The following is a 23005-nucleotide window of genomic DNA, read 5'->3' on the forward strand; positions in this document are numbered from 1 at the left end:
GCCTCCTCAGATCACCCGGCAGCAGTACCAGAACGCCGTGATGGCCTCTCGGATGGACAAAACGCCCCAGTCTTCAGATAGCGAGAACACTAAAATTGAGTTGACTCTCACAGAGCTTCCCGATGGCTTGCCGGATGAGACGGCAAACCTGCTCAATGAGCAGCAGAACTGTGTTGCGCACAACAAATCCAATCACACTGTGCACAACGAGGGCTCCATTTAGCAGAGGGAGGCGGCACCCCTGCCCCGCTCCTCGCTGCCTCACACCCCTGGTCCCTCCAGGAGGGCCGCAGGACAGCCATCATTGCGTGCATGCCCGTACGGATGAGCCTAACGTTTGAGACCAAAGAGTTTTGGTGCCCCTTTCCGACTTCAGGGAGCCATGGGAGACGATCGCAGAACACAAAGGACACAAACTGAGCAAGGAAACAAAACGGTGAGTCAGAGACAGCCAGCCAGTGATGAGGGTTGAATTCCACTTTGAAAAATACCGGGAACCATGTTTTCATTTATTTATTGTGTTGTATCACTCATATCTATGTTTTTAGATTTTTCCAAATGAATTTTTGTGTTTCTTGACCTGTGAGGATCTTTAACTCCCATAGTGTGTTAATGTTGTTCTGATTTTTTTTTGTTATTGTTTCAATCCAGGCCTGAGGTACAGTATCTCTTTTTTTTTTTACTTTTCGGAAATGAAGTAGATATAACTTTTTTTTTAAAATATGTATGATTTTTTTTCAGTAAGTGCAATGAACTTTTATTTAAAATTCTATGAACTATAATATATATTATAAATGAAATTGTATAGAAAGGCTATATATATGTGTGTGGTATAATATACATACTTTTATGTATGTATAAGGTGTTTTGTATCGCAAATAATTTTAAGGTTATTTGATATGAAAGCCCACTGTGAAAGATTGCAATCATTTCATTGAGAATGCAGTGCTGTAAGCTAGGCGTGTCTGGCCTTCTGAACTAGAGAGACTCTGTAATGCCTGTATTTGTGGATCGTACACCAATGGTGTACTGTAAGTGCAATTGTGTGATTTACTAACCTTCCCCTGGATTGTGCACAAGCTCTGTCTATCCCAGTAGCTCCCTTTAAAGTGTTTGCCAGTTAGTTCATGATTTAACTGGGGTTTGAATGGCAGGTGTACTAAAACAAGTTGCCAGTGTGTTATCATTACCATCACAGCTGGTCAGCTTGTAGCTTACAGAGCTAGTCAAAACTGCAATCAGTCGAGTTTGGAAGAGCTCATCTCTTTTTTGTAAGAAACCAGTTGATAGCTTGAGGGCATACCGAAGTGTAAAAAAGTGATTTTTTAAATCAAATGTAATAATGTGCCAACCACTTGAAAAAAAAGAGACGGTCATCCAAAGTCGAATGAACAAGTTCTGTGTACCTGTAGGTGCAAAAATCAAAAGCACACCAGCAGAAACACTTCTTTTTCTCCACTTTTATTGAAATCCCAGTCATTACATGACAAGATCACATGAGAATCTGAAATAAAAACACTAAAAATAATTATTCTATCAGAAGACAAGGTGGGATAGCCAGAACTCATGCACCAAGGAATACTTCCTATTCTGCATAAACTATGGGAGAATGCCTCCAACGAGAACCAAAGCCATTTTTGAGTAGTAAAACATCTGTTAGTTTATCTCTGCGTGGGACAAACTTGACTATGCATGGACAATCATATTCAAGACCAGGTTAGAATCACCACAAATTTCAGTGAACACCGAAGTGTTATCATCAAAACTAGATATTATGCATGAACTTAAAAACGTCTCAGATTGCATGGGACCCCTTTTTTGTACGCCTGGCAAGAATACATCTTGTGGTATTCTCTCAGTAGTTTAGGACCACCCCCTGTAAGAAGTGGCAGTATATTTTTTTCTAAATTTCAGATTTCCGATAGCGCTTACTGTTGATGTACAGTAGGGCCTTGTGGCAGTTATGTTTGACTGTGTTGCTGTGGGGGTCGTGAAGACACATCCAATGTACTACAACATTAGAAAAAAAAATCACATGTGCAGAGGAACAATTCTGATCGAGTCTTCCATTTTTTTGCCCGGAAAGAAAAGATTGAATATAATCTCTCTCAATTGTAATTTAACCCAGAAAGATGTGAAAGAGATGTGAGTGAGTGCATCAGTGTACCGATAACAATGCACTTTCCTTGTAGTGATATTCAGGACAATTTTCCCTTCAAGTCAGTGGGTAATTCTTACTATACCTGTGAGGTGCGCCAGGAACCACAGAAGTCTAAAAAATACTTTTTCTCAAGGTCTTACTCAACTGTTGCTGTCACTGGTATGTGTTTTAATAAGCTGAAGTACAGTGTTCTTCAGCTGGCCCTCTGGGCATTCCCAGAGACCTGGCAGGGATCACAGAGACAGTTGCTGATTCCTAGCAGACTTTTCTGTTTGTTACCTTTCCACTAGCAGAGCCCAGTCTACCCAAGCACTGTGTTCACAAATATGAGGAAACAAGCAATGATGTGATTTTACTGGGAATTTTTAATTTGCTGTCTTGGTATGATCAGCAAAACAGGCCATGAAGTTTTAAAAATGAGCCTGATGTGTTTCAATTAATTTCCACTGTCTGAAAGTGTCTTTTCATCGCTGTGAAGGTCTCCTTTAATCTTGTGTGGAGTTCAGCTCTGTCTACCAAGTGTTTTAGCTGGGAGACAAAGGAACAAGAAAGGTATCAAAGCAAAGGAAAATTTAAGAATGTAATACTAATTGCTAATTAAGTCTTACAGCAAAAATATTTAAAAAATGTCAAAATCCACAGTCAAACTTCCATTACCACTTTAATAGCTTCAACAAATGGTCATTATTCATGGGCCTAGTTTAATCTGTGCCGTGTCTCCCTGTCATTTAATTGGTTAATTCTAATGATTTATATCCAGGGTTGACAGATCTATATAGTCCGTGTGATTCAGGAGTGTTCAGTCAGCAGAGCACTACATAACTTTCTCTTGTAAAACCTGTTAGAAGAGTGGTACAGTACGTAATGTTAGCGGACAGCCTGAGGAACTACCTCTCTGGGCGTGTCTGTGTGACTAGAGATCTACAGTACCACATCAGTCTCCATGTTTACAAAAAAGTCTTAAACTGTCCTATTATGTTGTTTTAATCTAATATGGGCCATATAAATCTTAAATTATACTGCTGCTAATATCATGAGACCTAAGTTTAATTTCTGCACAATTTTTCATAAACTGCTTGGGCTGTTTTTATAACAGTCTGCAAGTGCTTCTCTTATGAGTTTAATATGAGTTCATTTCCACCTTGTATCACCGTGGAAGGGTGCTGTCACTGAGCACACCTCTGGAGACTGCAGTTTGTGCTTTCACACAGGACAGGTGAAGTGGATAGCTTGTGATTCCTTGTCTCAAAGGACTTGTAGGAGCACATATAATATGTGAGTCCCACATGATGTGTGCACTGTAAGGACTGGTATACCTCTTGCAGACGGTAGTTAGATAGAATAAGGTCTTGATTGATGGAGGGTGTGCAATGTAAGATGGGCAATGTTTATGTTTCATATTCTGCATATCTGTAAAAGCACTTCCCAGTGCTGCCTTGGTTTTCCCTATTTTATTTTAGTACATTTAAAGTTGCACTTTTGTTCCTCACAGGTATGAAATAATCTAGTTCAACTTTTTAATTAAAGTGATTGGGTTCAAGCCATACATAAAGAAATCAGATAGTGATTGAAATAGATGCGTAATTTTCATAAACTGTGCTTAGAAATCCTAATAGTAAGAAAACAATCAATTCAGTTGCACTACTTAAATTATTTCCTAAGAAACTTGCTGTCTTATTCCTCCCAAGTGACTTCCAGTTTTCAAAGAAGGGGGTGGAAATGCATTTCTTGACACTAACCGCCTGTCGACTAAGGGTGGGCTGTCATTGTTTGCACATTATATGAAGCCTGTTGTAAGGTTTGTCTTGTGTATTGGACCCATGAACACTGTGAAGGTGAACTGACAGCTGAAGCAGGGGTGAGCAGAACTATTGACACTGCATATGTAAAATGTGGAGATGCGCTCTGAGACTTTTAGTTTTAATCCAACTACTGTAATTATTATTTTATTATTGTGGGATGCCTCACAGCTCATAGGTTGGATTGCAGCCTGGGACACCATCTGTGGAGTTTGCATGTTCTCCCATGGCCATATGGATGTTCAGTGGGTGCTCTGGTTTCCTCCCATAGTCCAAAGACATGTTGTTTAGGTTAATTGGTGTCTCTAAATTGTCTCTCTGTGCATGTGTACACATGCATGCCCTGAGCTGGATTGACATCCTGCCTTGTGCCAAGTGTCTGCCGTGTTAGGCTATGGCTCACTGCTCCCCTGTATTAGAATTAGTGGTTACTGAAAGTGAATGGATATCTGTTGGAATTTATTAATGATTTTGGGGTTGTAACTCTTGATCACGTTTACAGGGATGCAAAATTAGACGTTAACCTACTGTATTTCCTTTGCTGTGATTTTATCACGACTTGTAATTTACTTGCAAGTTACTGATTCATGAATCCCTTTCACTTGATAGTGCATTCTCTTATGACACACACAACAATGAGCATAAAAAAGTCAATTTCTCCCTCTTCTTTTCTGGAAACCCCTGCATTGTCTGAAATGATTTTTTAAATATATATCAAGTTCTGATACTCACCAGTATGTGATTGAAATTTCAGTAAAAAGACAAGTTTTCTTCTTACAAGAATGAGGATCCTGTAGTTTTTACTGTTTCCTTAGTGTTCATCAGCTGGAAAGAACTATTGGGAGATTTCGTTTGAAATGACCCTGAGTTGTGCTTTCAGAGCCAGAGCCATTATTTGAAAGTGGTGCAATGAACATAACTGCTGCTGAAAGGGGATTTTGAGACCAAATGTGAAACTCTTTGCTTAAATCCCTACTGTATCTCTTTCTCTCAGTGTGGTGGCTGTTCGCTTCTCCTGGATCCTGCTGGTTTCTTGTCTTGTTGTCCATTGTTGCTCTCTTTTGATAAACACTAAATGCGTCACTTTATTTTGATTCTGTGCATCACTCAGCTGATGTTAGAGAGAATATTCTTTTTCACTGGCTAAAAAGAAAACAAAATGAAGACAAAATGGTGCTTGTTGCCTAGTGACAGCTGAGAGGTTTCTCTCCCCAGTGACAGATGGCATGTTTTTTTTTCTTAATCACGTGCTATTAAGTTTTCAATCTATAGCTGCGATAGAGCTGATCTTCGTTGTGCTGAACTCTGCTGTGTTCTGCTTTAATTCTGTTTGTCAGTCCACACTGTTAAATGGAGGGATTGTGCTGCTGAAACAGTGGAAACTGACAAAGGAGCCTGTCTTCAGATTCACCTGACAAATGTGTCTGTGTAGAACAACTTAGGTCTTGTTTTTATTACCAATGTCCTCACATAAGCTTTTAAAGGAAGTACAGATAATCAAAGTTTGATAATGTCATGCTTATTGACAGTAAAGAGGCATTTTATGGGATTGTTTTTAACCGAATTGAAAGAATACAATACCTACAGTACTACCATATGTATATGTCTTCAGGGTTAATTTGCTGTAGTTTTCAATGCACATTATTTAAATGTATATAGATATCCTTCCACACTCATAACTTCCCACAGCAGGTGTTGCAGGTGGAAGCCTTGTTAGCATTTTGTACAAGGATGTCCATTTGATGAAAGCTTATTCCTTGGTGGCTGACCAGGTCTTATGGGAAATATTTCAGTATTGTTAAAAGCTGCTGTATTTTAATATTATTTTGATGTATCTCAACACACTCTTCTGTATTTGATTTTATATTTGTCTTCTGAAAATGTTTTGCACATAGCCAGATGTATCAAAAAATCACAAAATCAGTACAACACTATGTAGAAACTTAGTCAAACCTACAGCTTGTTGATTTGCCAAAAATAATTTCATTCTGTTCCCAGAAGATGTATTTACAAAAACATAGAATTGTCTAATGTTAATGATAATTGCTGCAACATATTCTAAACCCCCCAAACCATATGCATTATTAAAATAAATTTGCAAATATTATGTGCACATTTAGTTGCCTATTAAAATGATATATGCTTCCTTTTCCATTCAGAACCAATTACCTGAGGTTTGATCCTTCTCAGTGAACAGAGTTCAGTGAGTTCAGTGAGTTTTGTTGGTAGTGTGGATCACAAACCAGTATCTGTCAATATTTTTCCTGATTTGCCTTTTTCTATTTGTGACTAAAATTGCTACACATCAAGCTGGTCTTTCATGTTCCGTCAGATGTCACAGAGTCACTGGCTCCCTGTATCATATTGTACAATACAGCATTTCAGAAGTGTAGTATTCTGAGTGCCATATTCAGAACTGTATATATTACTCTGAAATGAAGCACAATGGATATAATGAAGTGTAAGGATTCTGAGGCTGATTGTTTCTTTAAAACAAACTTTATAATTATTTGAATGACATTGTAGATTTACAATCTTCTATTTATTTTGTACCTGATTTATTTGTATATGTTGTGATTTTTGATTTACAAAAGCAAAACATAAAAACAAACAAGGAAGTTTGTTAACTGTACATCATTCCATTTAGGTTATGTGTGAGTGTCTCCTTCAAGCTTGACATTCCAGTTCAGTTTTCAAGTGTTCCATCAGGGGGTGGATTGATAAACTGGATGTTTATTTAATACCAATGACGGCAAATATGTCTTCTTGCTCACAGCTAGACCAGTTTCTAAAACTTACACCATTGGGTGGACATTTAAAAGTCTAATTACTGCTGCCAAAATCAGAAGAGAAGACAAATGTTTGGTGCTAATATTTTAAGTGGAGAACAGATCCTTTCTGATAGACAGCATTTTCCTGTTCATGAGCTTAGCACATTTCCCCCTTTTTTTAATTTGATGATAATTACAAACTTGATTATAGAGGAAATTAGTTTTGTATATAGAAATACAGAAACACTGTATAATATTTAATATATTAAATACTAAATAAACATATACTATGTTATAAATAAAATATTGTATGCATGAAACAAAAAAAATCTAAATCCTTTTATATAGTGAAAGTATTTAAATTGTGCCTTAAACAAAACACTTTAAAAGGTTCTTCCCAAATACTTGTGTAAAATCAGACTAGCCAACTACTGTATTTTTGGTCAGTATTTAAGCCCAAAATCATATACTAAAATTCATTTTAAATATTACATTCAATTTCTTTTGTTGTTTTTTGTTTGCCATACAAAACAGCAGAGCACTATTTGTAATGTTCTTGAATACACACTCATTTGTATGTGTATGAAAGTCTTGTAGCAGAAATTCAGAAGGATGGACACATTCTCCTTACAGGTGTTAAAGTTATCAATCCCTCCCTGTCATCATTCACGCTGTAGCCTGTAGCTGTGTACCTGATGAGAAATTTTCTCACTGTGTATGAGCACTTACATGTCAGTTTAAAACAATAATTAACTACTGAACTATGGAAAAAATGGTATAAGAAAAAAAAACACAAGGTAAAAGAGACTAACCTTTGTGGCCTGAAGTTGGTTTATGGAAATTATTTTATACTTCAAGAAGTGATGACTTTAATAAATAAATGATTAATAATCAAAAGCATGTTTCTCATCCATTTCATTTTTGATGCACATTTTTTAAACTACATTCAATCTAAAAGGGAAAACAGCCATGCAATAACATAACATTATGTATCGCAATCTGTTTTCTGCAACTGGGCTGCTGTTGTCTAACCTGACTAAAATCACTCCATTACTATATCCATGTTTTTGTTCCCTAATTAGTACACATTCATATTTCACTTCATGCCGAGTAACAGTAAAAACACTTTCTAGCTTGTTGTGAAAATGAACAGGAGTCGCATCCCTGGAATGTTGGATCAGCAGGAGCTGGTGGTAAGGCCATTTTAATTTCACATTGAGCACCAAGCTGTCTCATGGTTTGGATTTCTCTGGTTTAATGTAATTTTGTTAAATTAGCCTGGCTAATTGCTGACTAGAGTTCAGTTGTTCAGTTCGGTTCGCAACCATCAGGTTTAAAGAGGTTGAAATTGAGCCAGATAAGCAAAAATAATTTTTCATCAAGGTGAAAAACAGGAGACTTTATTGTCCTGCAGAAATGGATGGGAGTTGGCTACATCTGCATTTAGACCACTTGAGCTACACACATTCACTTTATGGACATTTAGATCTGTTTTCCAGAGACAGTAAATCATACATGCTTGCATTCTCATAAAAGCACTGCTGTTACAGAAAAGCTAACTCTGCTTAAGGTCAGAGTTCTTCATGTTCAGTCCTTAATAGCCAGCTGGTCTCTTTAAATCAGAGCTTCCCAGTCCTGATACTGGACTCCAGTGGCAGGTGGTTCCCCTTCTAGCTGAGATCTGTTATTTAAAAGATCTGACTGCACTGCTTAACACTGGAACTGTTTTCCTTTTTGGCAGACTAACTTTGGCATAAACTTCAGCAGCCATCATGAAACTTCCAACCATTGAAAACCCTGAGGCATCCCCATCAAACCATTCATTCCTTGAAGGTTTCAATTACATTCTAATTAAAAGAGCTTAGCTGGTTAAAAACAAAACACCAGAAGCTACTGGAGGAGCAGGACCAGGATTGAGGATGTCAGCTCAAAATGATTTATGATGTTAGATTGGAGAAAAAAGGTCAGATTGGTTCGGTGAAATATTAGTTACACCAGAGTGAAATGATTCTGATGGCTCTCCATGACTGCTCTTTTTATAAGTCTCTAAGTAGCTCCTTAGGAAAGGGCCTAATTATGACAATTTGTGGAATTACAGTTAAAAGCTGGGCTGGAATGAAAAGTTTAGAGTAGAAGCAGTAAACCATCTCAATTCATTATATTGAACTCTGATTGGTACAGATGGAAAAAAATATGAAAGTACACGTATTCTTTGCATAATGACAGATGCAGAGCAATGGCATTTTATTTTACAATAAAAATTACTGTTCCCAAATTTTTGGAAACAATGCAGAGCAACTGTATGCATAACATGAAGTACAGTATGTAAAAAATCATACATCATTTTTGAAGTTTCCTTTAATATGACTCCCAAACAGCATGAACATGCATACTGGTATAAAGCAAAAGAATAATAGAATTAAAAGAATAATTATAATAAAAAAAAGGTTTTTCAACATTTTTTCATTTTTTTCATTCAGGTTCCTGAATTCTAGAGAAAAAAAAAACTTTCAGAAAATGCAGAAATGAAGAGAAATGGAGAGAAATGAACTAGTAAACTCTTCTAAGCTTTTCACAAGAAAAAAATATGATAGAGCTGAGATAACTAATTTAAACAGCAAAGAAAATTAGTATATTAGTACCCTTTTGCCTAGATCTTAAAGTGCTTTCAATTCTCAGCTGTTTTTTGGATGGATTTTCCTGTTTAACATTTTAAAATCCCTACTGAATTTTAATTAACAGCAATGAAAATAATAATGTAGGAAAATGTTAGGACTTTTTTTTTGTTCTTATGAAGGTTTTTGTTGATGCACTTATAGAAAAAACAGTTCTCTCTTCACTGTTACTTAATCAACACACGCCATTTCTTATGCATTTCTCAAAATTATTTATGGACTGCATATTATTTCTTTCCATTGCTAAATCACAGTATATGCACCAAAAGCAAAGCACTGAGGTGGAAATGTCATTTTAACTATTAAAAAACACAAAAAAACACCATGCCACTTGAGAATAATACATTTAAATGTAAATCAATCTAAAAAGACAACTGAAAGCTATTGTCTAACTTGCTTAACTGTGGAACATCAGAGTTTAGCACACACCTACTTTTCTATTAACAATACTGATGTATTAGACCTGTAGTTTTAGTTGTTGCATAACTGTCAAATAACAAAGAGAAAAACAATTTAACTATATACCAAAACAGAAATAATTTACAGTATCCTGGTAGAAAAAGCAGACTTTCTGTACTCAAGCTTAATCTCCCATTTAATTTTGATCAAAATTAAATAATCGTTAGACTAAGATAAGAAGCTCTGCAAACTCACTGAAACCTATGCTAAACAAAATTATTGTTTCCCATAAAAATTTCAGGACCCTCCCTTTTCGAACATATTGTAACCATCCTTTGTAAAATTCTCCTCAGTTCAAATAGTTACTACCTGGTGCTAAAATTCCCAGGTACCAATAGCAGAAATAACAAATTATGTTTTATCTTTCCCTCACAAATTCTATGTATTTTCTATTTGTAGTTGATCACACTGTAAATAAGCATTTAATTAGTTGACTATTTTAGTCTCCATTTTATAGTTTCAAGGAGAATAACGTGAGCAGAGTTTTTTTGTGTACATCCTAGAAGTATTCCATATTGTCTCACTCTGGTGTTGGAAATTAACTACAGGGGTACCCACAAACATGGGCCTTGGCTTTGGAAGGAATCCTCTACATCCAGAATCTCTGTCCCAAGGTAACAATTACACCACCAATTTCTATCAAGACTCTGTGCTATCAATTAAGCAGGTGAAGCACTTTGTAATTTGTTAAATCTCTTAAACAAACAAGGTATAATGGCATAATTATCTTATGATTAATAGAGGTTCTTTATCTTTAGAAACCGGGAAGATTAGACCAGAGCTCTCCGGGACCAGGGTTGGGGATTTTAAAACGCACTGAGGCTGTGCCTGCAGACCCTATCGCTACATGGACGAATTGTAAATGCAAACAGTCTCCCAACACAGTAATTGGCAGTGCTGGCTCCATAGAAGTCATAAAGTCCACTCTCCCATTGAAGACCTGGCTTGTGCCTTCACAGAGCACAACATATTCAACAAGCATATCTGTAGGATTGTTCCAAGGGTTTGCATTTTATGCAAAAAGATTTTAAAGAGCAGCATGCATAGGATTGCTTTTGCGGTATTGCTATTGAGGCATTTCATTTACTGTGTAACAGCTTGGAACGAAAGGAAACTACACATTTTAGAGACATGTGCAGCCATCCATACATGCTGCATCTCATGAACAAAATGCAAAGAAAATACTGGTTATCTACATTGCACCACTGAATTAAGGCAAAGATTTTCACTGAAGAATAAATAAGCATACTCTTCTATATTTTTGATATTGAACAAATCTGAAATGGGAATTGGGTGAAGCCTTGTATGCGATTCTTAAAAGGATCACACTCCAAAGGCGATTAACCGTAAATTAAACTGGGAAGAAAAATAACAGGCAGTAAGACGCAAGCATCAGAAATATTGAAAATGTGTCAGTCATCCTAGAATCACTTTACCATTTCCAAGCCAAATTTGTAAACGATCTTTAGATTTCTTTTACAATGTTCAAATGTATACAGTATGTCATTTCTTGAAACTGGATTGTTTCAATAGTCTGTCATTTGTGCTTATGGGTTACTCAGATGTACAGTATGTCTGTGCTTTAGAGCTGTGTGCTCTCATTTATACGTTTCCCTGGAAATGACCCCCAATTTATAAAAACTAATATTGTAACCCAACTTCTAGAACCAAAGCAATGCATACTGGATGGTATTTCAGAACATAAAAAACATATTTTAACACCATACTAGAGATAGATTTCTTAATATAAAAATCTAAGTTGACTTAGACAAGGAAGAGTGTATGTTCAATACAAAGCAGTCTGTATTCTGAGATGACCCCTCACATTGGTCTCACACTATTACGCTCAATTCCCGCTCTCTGTGTTAGCATAGTAAAGCTGTCATATATTTCAGGAAAGCATTTTCTGCATACAGTATACTTATTTTCTCACATCTCTCACTTACAGTAAAAGAAATGACAAATGGAATAAAAATGAATTTTGTCTTTTCAAATAAAGCAAATCATAAAAGTTTGGTCGTCTAAAGTTTCCAAAACAAACCTTTATCACATTAACAAAAAAATCTACTTGTGTGGAAAAAAATGAAATCCCAATGTGTACTCTAGATGGGCTTAGGACACGAGGCAGCGTCACAGTTCAATTGATCTGTTGTAATACGCAAACCCGCAGAGGCCGACATTGGCCTGATCTGGTATCCTGACAGTACTCAAGTACCAAGAGCAGAATGTCTGAGACGCGTGAACATACTGTATAAAACTGTCTTTACTTTTACTTCCCACCCCCTCCTCATTCCCACCTGTCTGTTTCCTCATCCCACTGTGGGATTCCCGATTCCCAATTAAAACGATTCCAGATTCCCAGGGAGACGTCTTCTTGGTAACTACTCCTCCTCCTCCTCTTCTTCTTCCTCCTCGTCGTCATCCTCATCGTGGCAGTGGGTGATCTCCTGGGGGGTCTGGGGGAAGAGGTTGGGGGGCTTGATCTCGCTGATGGACCGGGTGAGCTGGTGCCTCTTGTAGTCGGAGTCCTTGACGTCCACAGCGTTGCGGTTGCGCGTGGCCAGGGGCGACTCTGTGTCGTTGATATCCACGTGGGCGTGCTCCACTGTCGACTCGTGGGGCATCTGGGCAGAGATGGGGACCACAAGATGCATCAAAGAACCGGTTGACTGCACCCTTGCTCTTCTTGTTTAGGTTGTGACATGCAACACTAAGTATCTGTGCTAACAAACACTCATCCTGGAAAGGGGGCGAGATATGGACTTATACTGCTGGAAAAATACTTTTCTATTTCCCTTCCACGTGTCAGTGTGTTCAGAGGAGCCTTTTCAACACTTTGTTAGCCCCAGAATTTACCTTTTTCTGTAATTCTGCAAAAAATGCACGTCTTAAAAGAGTGTAATGGAAAACATCCTGGTGAAATGAGAGACTTCAGCAAAAAAACATTTTTTTTTGTAATCGTGTTACCGTTTTAGCAGGGCCATGAGTGCCCTCTGGTGGGCAGACAAAATGGTTGGAGTTTATAGCCAATGCAAACCTAAAAAAAAACAATGTGCTTTCACGAAACTCATTTTGATCTTACTGGTGTTTTCTGAAATGACAAGTTTAAAGAGATTAAAAAGGACCAAACTACCGGTCTGTGGCTTTGCAAGAATGAAACAGTGAGAAAGTCAAGCTTATTGTAAACAGAAATAGGATACTGTAGTCTGAGGACCCTGGTGCTGGCTGGGAAACCCCCAGACTGGACCGGGCCAGGCGGAGGAACTCACGAGGACGTGTGCAGCCCGGAACAGGTAGCTGAAGGGGTAGTAGAGCAGGTTGATGAAGGAGGCGGCGTAGAGGTCAGCATAGCGCATCACTTGGCTGGCGAACAGCGTCTGCCGCGAGCCGCTGCGGAACAGGCTGCCCATCATGCCGTAGCACATGTCCATGTCGTGAGTCACTTTCTGTGGGGCGCAAACAGGAGATGGAGTCAAACTGGAGTGGGAGGCACCTGATCACCTTTCACATTCCTGCACGATGCTCCTCCTCCCGATAACATTAGGGCTAGCTCAGGAGAAACAGCCACACCTTGTGTTTACAGGTAACAGTATTTTAAAGACAATAAGGTTCGGCTTGACGCACTTGGTAAAGGAGCAGCCTCCTGTCCACTGGACAATGAGGCTCGAACCCTCGTTCAGAGAGAGGGGCAGCTGCAAAGGTGGAAATGGGCTGGAAGAGGGATGCATGAGACAAAATGCGAAGAAGTGTTTGTGTGAGAGATATATATATAAAGAACTAAGAAAGAGCCAAGGAAAAGCAGAGATTTCCAGTGGTGAAGCAATGAGAACTTCAACTACAACTGGTTTCACTTGAATGAGCTTCCCCATTTCTCCATCTGTCTGAGAGAACAGCTCCTACAGTAGTAAGGACCTACAATACCATTCCTGTACTAAATTAAAATCAAGATTCTGTTACAATTTCAATTCTATTTCAACAGAATTCCACCAATTGTACAATCTGATTATGTGTTCTGTGTGATTTTGTTGGTATTTCTAATTAGTTTCTCATTTGCAAAATAAAATAATCCTAAATTAGACCCTGAAAAGATTTCCCTAAACATCATAAGGGGGAACATCATAGGCTGCAGTATAGAGACCAGTGGGCTTTTATTTCAGATCTTTGTGCAAGTTTAATTTTTATCCCTTGTGTACTTAGTAATTAAGTCATCAAATCGTTTTGAGATGTCTTTTCAACAGATAATATTGTTTGCAACAGATAGTGGGTATAAAAAAGTCTGGTTTGAATATCAAACATAAATGCAATATAAGTGAGACATGTAATACATGAACTGTAACATCAACATAACAAAAATGATCTCCATTCAAATTACATTCTAGTTTCTTTTCTATTTTGATTTGTATAAGCCTTGTCCTGTTTCATAATTTATAGAAATCTGTCCTTCAAAATGAACTTTTCTCCTCGTTTGTGCGAATATTTAAGATTAACTGGTGATGTGTCATCACCTCCCTTGAGACTGTGTATCTGGGTAAAATGTACAGCAGGACCAATCAGACCAGAAGTGGTCTGGCATCAGCCAAGGCTACTGATATACATATCTGCAGGAAACCAGACAGGAAAGAAGCATAGAGAAAGGAACCGTTTCTTGCATCTCTAGAAAAGTGTTAAAGACAAAGAAAAAATTATGATAGTTTATGACAACCTCCCATTTCCCATTTCCATGATGGGGATGGCAGGATCACTGTGGGACTGGGTGGTTGGTTTGCCAAAATTTCACTCCTCCACGTTTTTTGAGACATTAGCCTTTTGCTGATTCATTCCATCTCCACTGCCCATATCGTTTTCCTCACGCGGGACCTGTTCTGAACCTGCAAAGTGTCTAATGTCAACTGCTGCTGCTTAATGTCACTTTAATGGTGAGGACAACCACGTCTCAGACGTCGGAAGACGGAAAGAAAGAAAACCAACCTTGATACGTCTCTGAATGGAGCTGATGTCGGGTCTCTCATTGCTGCTGCTGTCCAAATGTCTGCATAGAAAGGCATGTGAGGTCAGCTTGGACAAAGTGTTTAAAAGAAGCAGTCGCAGTGAATTAGAGAAACTAGGAATCATGCACTGATGATTCTATACAGTACCACTAACTCCAAACAGGGTAAATAGCTTGCCCATGCCATATGGAATGCTCATTAGCACCAAACTGAGATCATTTAAGACATGTTGTACTCACTTATAGAGTTCTGCCAAGAAAATATCCAAGCTCTGCAGCTCTTCAAACAGTGCTGAGGATGACAAAAAACACTTCCTAACGTCAGCATGAAATTGATCAGGAGCCTTTCAATCTGGATTTCATCTCTTGTCATTTAGAGTTTGAAATTCACATACCGGGAAACCGCTTAAGGTTTTTTTCCCCAATTCATCAGTTCAGGGTATAATGATGGACTGCAAGGTTCTGGACGGTTGTTTTTGGCACATAATAACACATTACCCTTTGTTGGCACGTGGAATTAAATGTGAGGATGTGGTGTAAAGACTCACAGCTTTTGTCGGTCCACACATGTAGCTCCTGCGCCAGCTCAGGAATAACCAGGAAGGTCCGCCATCCCTGTCTCTTCTTCGACTTAAGGATGTCTCCAAAGATGTGGTCTCCAATGTACACAATATCCTTGCCCTTTGCTCCCATCAGGTCACACACAATGTCCGAGGAGCCTGCAGGAGCAAAGGGAAAGTCTAAGGATGTACTAATGGAGGGATACCACAGTTATACCACAGTAAATACTCTTTAGTTTTGGGGAAAAAAGAAAACACTTTGATAAAAGCACAGGGTATGAAAGAAATTATCTTTGACAGGAACTTATTTTCTCATACTCAACAGCAGACATTACACACAATATATTCTCTCACAACAAAAGCTTTCTCTCCCTTTAAATAAACTAAAGCTTTTATGCCCCTTGCTCCTTACCTCCAGAGTACACAATACCATGCTGTAGGGGTCCAGTGTAGGTCCCAATCTTCAACCTTCCTGTCGTCTGAAAATGGAAAAGTACATTTCACTCACCTTCCGTCACAATCCCACACTGCACTGAAGCAGACAGAACAGCTTCACTTTATGGAGAGGTCATGTTCATTTTATTAAAAACTTGAATCACTAAAACTTTGAGCTTCTGCTCAGACTAAATTAAATATCACAGATATATTAAATTATATGCTATCTTAATAGCAGAAGACTTTCATGCACAAAGCAATGTAAAACAATACAAAACTCAGTTGGAGAAATCAATTGATTCCACTAAAAATGACTTTTTTTTTTCATATTTGCAATATATATATTTCTTTAATAAAGGTAAGTCCCCCTTCTTGGCCAATGCAGACAGGAATGATTAAGCATTAAAACACTATTTAAAGTATTCAACTGTCCTGCTGTTATCATTTTCAGATCACTCCTTGAAACTGTATCTAACCTACACCCAGTGCCAATCAGAAAGAAAGATGGCTAACAAATGTGTTTACTAGTCTCCTTCACTGTTAGTTTACAAATTTGAAAAACAACTTTTATTAGGATGTAACTGGGCCCAGATACACAAAGGGACTATTTTAAAAGTCTCAAAAGAGCTCCAAGAGAGCAGTCTAAGGATCTGTAGGGTAGGCATGCAGTGATGTTTGCAAAGGCTTAAAGAAGTGTTTTGTGGAGGTTAGTTGTCTTTGTGGCGAAGCTCTTGATAAAGCTTTAATTCTGGGCTTTGGTCTAAGAAGCCACAAAAACGGGATGGAGATAAAGCTGCTCAATTATTTAAACAAGATGCACCGAAGTTGCATTTTATCAACTTCGTCTAAAATTGTATCTTTTAAAAAAAAAAGCGGAAAGAACCTCTTAAAAACCAAAAGCCAATCCGCAAACCTCTAAGAACTTGCAGTTCCTTTATTCTCCAATTGAAAATATCCAGCTCTGCATTTGGCAGCTGGTCTCATTAACATATTTTGTCTTAGGTCACATTTTAATCTGCACTTTGATGCAACACAACTGCACACAGTATGTTTGCGCTGCGCCTGAGTGTCTGTCTACCCAAGCTGAAAGGTGTGAGCTGCTCCTAGGCTGTGCCCAGTTGTGACGGTGCTGTACTCACGGTGTCCACCTGTCTGAGCACTGTGCCCTCTCCAAAGAACAGGGGCTTCCGTGCGTCCACCAGGATCAGATCGAAGTAGGACTGCCAGGGACGGTGAGGAGTACCCGGCTGTAATGACACAAAACACCCTGACTGAAAACCTAGTCTGCTGTGTGGAAATGTAGTCACTACAACACACTGATTTCAGAAATGCAACTGCTAGATCATGGCACTGATTGCAGAAATCTAGCTCCTGCATCATACAGAGATTGCTGAATGATGTAACTAACCCCTAATTTCCATTAATGATGGAAAATTAAAAAGATTAAAAAGTAATTCTTCATCAATAACCTTAAAACAATGATCCATACCACAGCCGGCCAAAATCAAGAAAACAGAGAAAAGTAGCAAAAATATTCTGTAACACAATAATAAATCCACAAAAAAACAGGATAAATCCTGGAACTCTATCTTACCTTTGGACCATGAGGAAAATCAAACAGGTACGTCATGATTTTCTGGAATACCCCAAAAAAAGGTCACATAAGAAATAATGCCAGCTTTTCACAGACAGTATTCCATGATAATCATGGAAGAATGAGGCCTTTAAGAAGTAAAGATGTACAATTGGAGAAGACATACAATGCAGTTCACATTGTATGGTCTAATAGGGAGGAAGGGTTTCATTATCTGTGCATTTTACAGAATTTGTTTTACAGTTTTTTAGTATTTTTTTAAAAATGTTTTTAAAACTTCACTAAAGCATAAGAAACACAAACAAAACCCATCAAAAGAAATATATACAGTACAAACTGTCCTATACTTTGTCAGTTATTGCAGGGAAAGTCTGGTGTTTCTGATTTTAGAGACAAAATTCCCCTTTCATAGATTTTGCCCGTTCAATCCAAACTCTGTTAAACCAAGTCTTTATTGTTTATACAGTTCTTATTTAAGACTAGACTTCAGTTCACAAATAATCTATTCAGCAGAAGAAACTCCAGTCCCTTAAATAGACACTGTCAGGGGCCACAGAGTTCAGTCTACATTATCCAGGAGTTAAGGAGGTGCTGAGAGTGATGTATTAAATACAGATTCCCATACAACTGCCAAAACGTACGCCCGGGTGGCGACCGTTTCTCTGTAAATAAGCACTAGCTGTGGTACAAGGAAAACTCGGGGAGGAGCCAAGGAGCCAATCTCATCTCAGCTGCTCTGACTCGTAATCATTCCTAACGTCATTTCCTCAATTAAAAATAGAGAAACCCTAAATACCATAAGCAAGCCTTTTCTCCTTTACATTTGCCTCCTGCATCCCTCCCTCCTCCACCCCGTTTCCTGCTCTGCAGCTCCCCCTTGGTCACTCCTCACTCTGCACAAGGGTCCCAACCTCCTCGTCCCGCTGTCTGTGAGCCGGTCCTCAGTCAAGCAGGTTAAACCACATCTTTTTAAATATTAAAAAGAAATGTCTGACAGAGGCCAGAGTGCAGTCTGGCTATAGCACCTACTCCAAAATCACTAGAGAAACGGTACATTTTATTCTTTTATTCTACGTATTAATGTGAGAGGTAACACAGACTAAAGCCTGTTCAAACTTGTAATAATTTCAACAGAAACTATTTTTCTTTTCCTGGTGTCCTCAATGTCCTGGAATGTCCCTGTATTAAGGCGTGTAAAATATGAGAGCTGATGACTAACAACGTTCCACCATATCATTCACAATATTAAGTATGGCAAAACACAGTTTCCATTCATTCAACCTCTTTAAACCCTGCTGAGAGATAGGTCATTTATACCTCCTCATACTGAAAATCTTTACACACACCTCTACTTGCAAAAGAACAGATCATGATGAAGTCAAAACAGTTCACAAAGATCTAATTCCCGTTAGAGGAATGTACTGTTCTCAGTATGTAAGAAGGATGTTGTCACTACAGTGAGCTGTCACGGGAGAATGCAGCACAGGGAGCTGTGCACTTCAAAGCAGCAATAACTGCAGAAGAGCTGACAGACAGCACGACTTACATCTGTGTACTTGTAGTCACTGTTTGTAGCCAGGAACACTTTTGCAACCTCATTCATTCGGCTCAGCAGAAGAGGCAGTTTACCCTTTACGAAAGAGAGAAAGCAAAACAATGGCAGTGTTTTCTAGATATTTGTATGCCCTTATTAATTAATAAAATTAAATTAGAGCTTATTCGTTTGCAACTTTAAGGTAATATGTATATATATTAACATGGGCTTAGTGGAGTACTTACAAAGTTTTTGAGACAGGAAAAAAACAGCACTATATAATAGCAGCATGCAATAACAACATAAGGAAACACTTGTTTGGATCAGGTTGTGTGGAAGGCATGACCAGACTGAATACCTATAAACAGGGTTATTATATTCCATTGAAGGAGCTCCATGCAGGAATGTAAACTGATCTTCACAGCCAAAGAATAATCTGAGAGGTGCCAGTAACTTTCAGAACTGTTCAGACTCTAGTGTGGACTTCATTTCTTACAGGTCAAGACACGCTGCAACTTACGTCTTTCACCACATACTTCTCCAGATTTTCCACAGTTTTTTCCTTCAAAGAGCCCTGAAATGAAAGTGTGATTAGACCGCTTTTTAACTTTGTTAAGATAACCCTAAGAATTGCCAGTGGTGTTGAGGCAGAATGTTTTAATTTTGCTTGGAGTTACTGCTATAAACTGAGTTTGCGTGATTAACAAAGTAGGGACTCATAGCAGTTAACAGATGTTGTCCCCCCTATGTAACAAACTCACTTTTAAGGCATAATAAGGTCATCTATTGTCGAATCAGTAATTTGTCCCATTTAATTTGCTAAATTGCTCTTGTGCTTCCTTAATTTGTTACCTGATAAGCTCAGAATCTATATGCACTTTGGCTGCACTGATTTATTATCCCAGAATAAAACCTTAATTTCTGCTCTGTGAAGTCTTCAGTGGAACTGCCTTGAGTGATCTAAGCACAACTATTAGCAAAGGATACACAAAGCACTCACATGCAGAAGGTGATTTAACACTGCATAGTTAACTACAAACTGTTGCTTCCTAAGATGAACAAATGAAACACAAATAACATTCTTAAACAGTTATTCCAAATACTGTACTACAGTCAGACACTGGTGTAAAAATCCCTGCTCATAACGATACACTTATAACTAACACATCTGCAGTAACACTCTATTCTGCTAGATTCTGCTCTATTGATTGTGAACCCCTCACAACTATTATTTTATATCTTAAATCCCACTTATAATGATCAAGTCCTAAATGTGTGCAGACAATATATGTAGTAAAGGAGACACATCAGTAGATAGAATCTGACAGTTTTGTTAAAGATTGTAAAGATCAGAAGGACAGTGCAGACATAATCTTTACTCAACTTGTTTTCCACAATCTGATGTTACAGAAATTAACTAAAATAAAAAAACAAAGAGAAATGGATTCTATACAATAAACCTAACAAACAGTAATTTATTGCTTTCCAACTACTTGCATTTTATTCGTTTAAGAAACAAAAAAAAAACAACCAGAGTTTGTGTTAAACACTTAGTGTGTGCATATTCCATATATGTAATATACAGTATGCAATTTATCCTGTAAAGATTGATACATGACTTCTGTTTAAACTGCTTCATAGTTTTATTTTCCTGTTTCTCTGCTCCAAATGTCATGAGATAAGTTACAACAAATACACATTGCAAAATGTCTGCCAGGTCTGCAATCATTCTTATTAATGAGGTCAGAACTTATGGAAGTTAAAGATTTCGTTCGGTGCACAGGGTGCTTATACTCATGTCTTTACAGCAAATGAAAATGCTCCTTACCTTGTAGTGGACCCAGTCCACAGCATCTCGGACATCCTGGAACATGCTCTTGTATGACATGAAGAGGTCTCCATCTTTAAACCCTGTTTCACAGCTGAGAGGGGAGAAAATAACAGCCCAAGAGCTCCAGATTACTGACCTGAGCTTTACAGATTAGTCAGTTTTGACATGCTTGCTTTAAAAGGGGTAGCCTTCCCTTGTTTGAGGTGTCCCAGCCAAACAGGAAAGCTTTCTCCCCCTAAAAAATCAACAACAATTTCAGAGACTCTCCACCCACTTTGCATCACCAAAAAAAGTCAATCTCATAAATGCAGTTAAGCATTTTACAATTTCTTTCCATTTTTAGAGGTATATAAAGTAAATAAACTCTAAATGTATATTAAGTATCCTGACTAAATTAACAACTGGTCTACACAATTCAGCAATTGTTGTAGTAAAAAGTTATTGGCATTTTGGTGAAAATAAAAACAGCAAATCCACAAATATACAAAGTGAAAGTATTTAAAATAAGAATTTTCTCTTTTCTTTTTATTGACTCTAGAAACTAGTGTTACTTTCTCATGTAATGTGTTCTTCCATATTACTTCATACAGAGCCCCAAAATACCAAAATGAGCACCACTATACTGTACAATATTCTCTAGAGTATTTCCAACTCCATGGTATACTAGCCCTAGTGGGAAAAAAAGGAGTTTTGCTACAGCTAAATTTTATCTGTATGTCTGCAATACTCATTTCAGTATGGCAGGCCTCTGCACAAACTGTAACTATAATCCAACAAGAAGAGGTTTATTACAAATGTTTTGTACTTGGTTTCCCGGATCATTTCAACTCTCTAAAAGAGTGACAGAGAACCGTCACTGTTCCATTCAAAAACAACTACAGCTACAGTGCAGTGCTCACCTAGTGTATCGGGAGCAGTTGGTGAAGAAGTCAACCAGACAGGCAAAGAGGTAGGTCTCTGTGGGGAGGGAGAAAACTGGGCTGAACATCTCAAAACAAGTAAAAATGGAAAGAATAATGGACCTCCCGGGTCAAAGATTAGACTTCTAAAAAATAAAGTAGCCTGAGAAGAATTCAAACTATTTACATTCACAGATAACACAGTCGACTGAGCCCTTCAGTGAAGAATGCTTTCAAGCATTCACAGATCACCACTGGAAAACAAAGATAGGCAAAGGACTGTAGCTGCTAACAGCAACACGAGTGTTTATATATACTTAAATAATAGTTTAAAAAATCTAACTGTTCATCACCAGTACAGGTTCTTTTTTAAAGAGGACTTTATGATGTAATTCTGGTAGTCATTTATGAAACAAGAGCCGACAAACCCTGCAGTCGTCTCAGTCGGAATTAAAATCATCAGTCTTTGGATTATCGGTCAGAACCACTGCCCACAGACTCACCAGGCAAGTTGAAGAGGGTGTTGAGGATATAAAACCGTTCAGTGTCATCCCTTTGGATGAACTTGTTTGGGTAAAGCTCCCGAATTTCTGGCCTAGAAGGAAAACGAACACAGAAAAAGAAGAACAGCTCAGTTCCGTGCCCTTTTCTGAAGCAGGTGAACAGTTCCACTGTAACATAAGTGGCAGTACTTACCCTCGCATGAAGTTAAACCCATGGACACATACAAGGATATTCCCATAAGCATCAACCTTCAACAAGTTCCCGTACAATGTATCAAACACCAGGCCCCTACAATCAAGAAGAGTCATTTTAACATTTTTGAACCAGGTGTGCCCATATGTACCAGGAAATTTCACCAAGAAACAAGACCCTTTCCATCTATTTTGGCTTTCGCACTATGTTTTAAAAAGCAGAGAAATTAATCACACAGAGAGACAAACTTTAGGCAGAGAACGGTACTTTAATTGTCACTGGAACATGTATCCACAGTTTTTATAAATTACTAATCTACAGTTTTAGTGGATTATAAATATACTACTAGATGTGGGAAGTTTACAGTTGGAGGTGTGTATTGTACTCTCTTCAGTACAAAAATACCCACATTTCACAAATTCTAAAGTCAGAAACTTTAATTGCAAACATACGGGAAGCTGTGCATAGTCTCAGGACAGCGTTATTTGTCTTCTTTTTTCCCCGCAAATAAAGGACTGTAAATGATCTGGGTGAAATCATAGGTCTGTACTCTAAATGTGGTGGAAATCAAAAGTTTTAAAAAAGTACATGTACTTTGTTCTCT

The 23005-nt window shown here is 38.0% G+C and overlaps 2 protein-coding genes across 5 annotated transcripts in view; one reads left to right on the forward strand and one right to left on the reverse strand.

Moving 5' to 3' along the window:
* The window catches only part of cnnm2b (cyclin and CBS domain divalent metal cation transport mediator 2b), a 75260-nt gene extending 67632 nt beyond the window's left edge, over positions 1 to 7628 (forward strand). For both annotated transcript variants that reach the window (XM_088635673.1, XM_088635674.1), the window contains one exon: positions 11 to 7628. In XM_088635673.1, the coding sequence (XP_088491799.1) occupies positions 11 to 223 (213 nt within the window). In that variant the 3' untranslated portion in view covers positions 224 to 7628. The remainder of the gene's footprint in view (positions 1 to 10) is intronic.
* Positions 7629 to 8939: 1311 nt separating this feature from the next.
* Positions 8940 to 23005, reverse strand: part of nt5c2a (5'-nucleotidase, cytosolic IIa) — a 41350-nt gene continuing 27284 nt past the window's right edge. For 2 of the 3 annotated variants that reach the window (XM_088635678.1, XM_088635676.1), the window contains exons 5-19: positions 22402 to 22497; positions 22209 to 22300; positions 21706 to 21763; positions 21000 to 21041; positions 20804 to 20897; positions 19496 to 19549; positions 18988 to 19071; positions 17442 to 17483; positions 16987 to 17094; positions 15825 to 15891; positions 15401 to 15571; positions 15093 to 15144; positions 14834 to 14894; positions 13135 to 13311; positions 8940 to 12489 (exon numbers count right to left, since the gene is read on the reverse strand). In XM_088635678.1, coding sequence (XP_088491804.1) covers positions 12247 to 12489; positions 13135 to 13311; positions 14834 to 14894; positions 15093 to 15144; positions 15401 to 15571; positions 15825 to 15891; positions 16987 to 17094; positions 17442 to 17483; positions 18988 to 19071; positions 19496 to 19549; positions 20804 to 20897; positions 21000 to 21041; positions 21706 to 21763; positions 22209 to 22300; positions 22402 to 22497 — 1441 coding nt within the window. In that variant the 3' untranslated portion in view covers positions 8940 to 12246. The remainder of the gene's footprint in view (positions 12490 to 13134; positions 13312 to 14833; positions 14895 to 15092; positions 15145 to 15400; positions 15572 to 15824; positions 15892 to 16986; positions 17095 to 17441; positions 17484 to 18987; positions 19072 to 19495; positions 19550 to 20803; positions 20898 to 20999; positions 21042 to 21705; positions 21764 to 22208; positions 22301 to 22401; positions 22498 to 23005) is intronic. The other variant, XM_088635677.1, reaches the window with a different exon arrangement.

This window comes from Lepisosteus platostomus, chromosome 6, assembly GCF_059453375.1.
Source record: "Lepisosteus platostomus isolate fLepPlt1 chromosome 6, fLepPlt1.hap1, whole genome shotgun sequence".
Taxonomy (NCBI): Eukaryota; Metazoa; Chordata; class Actinopteri; order Semionotiformes; family Lepisosteidae; genus Lepisosteus; species Lepisosteus platostomus.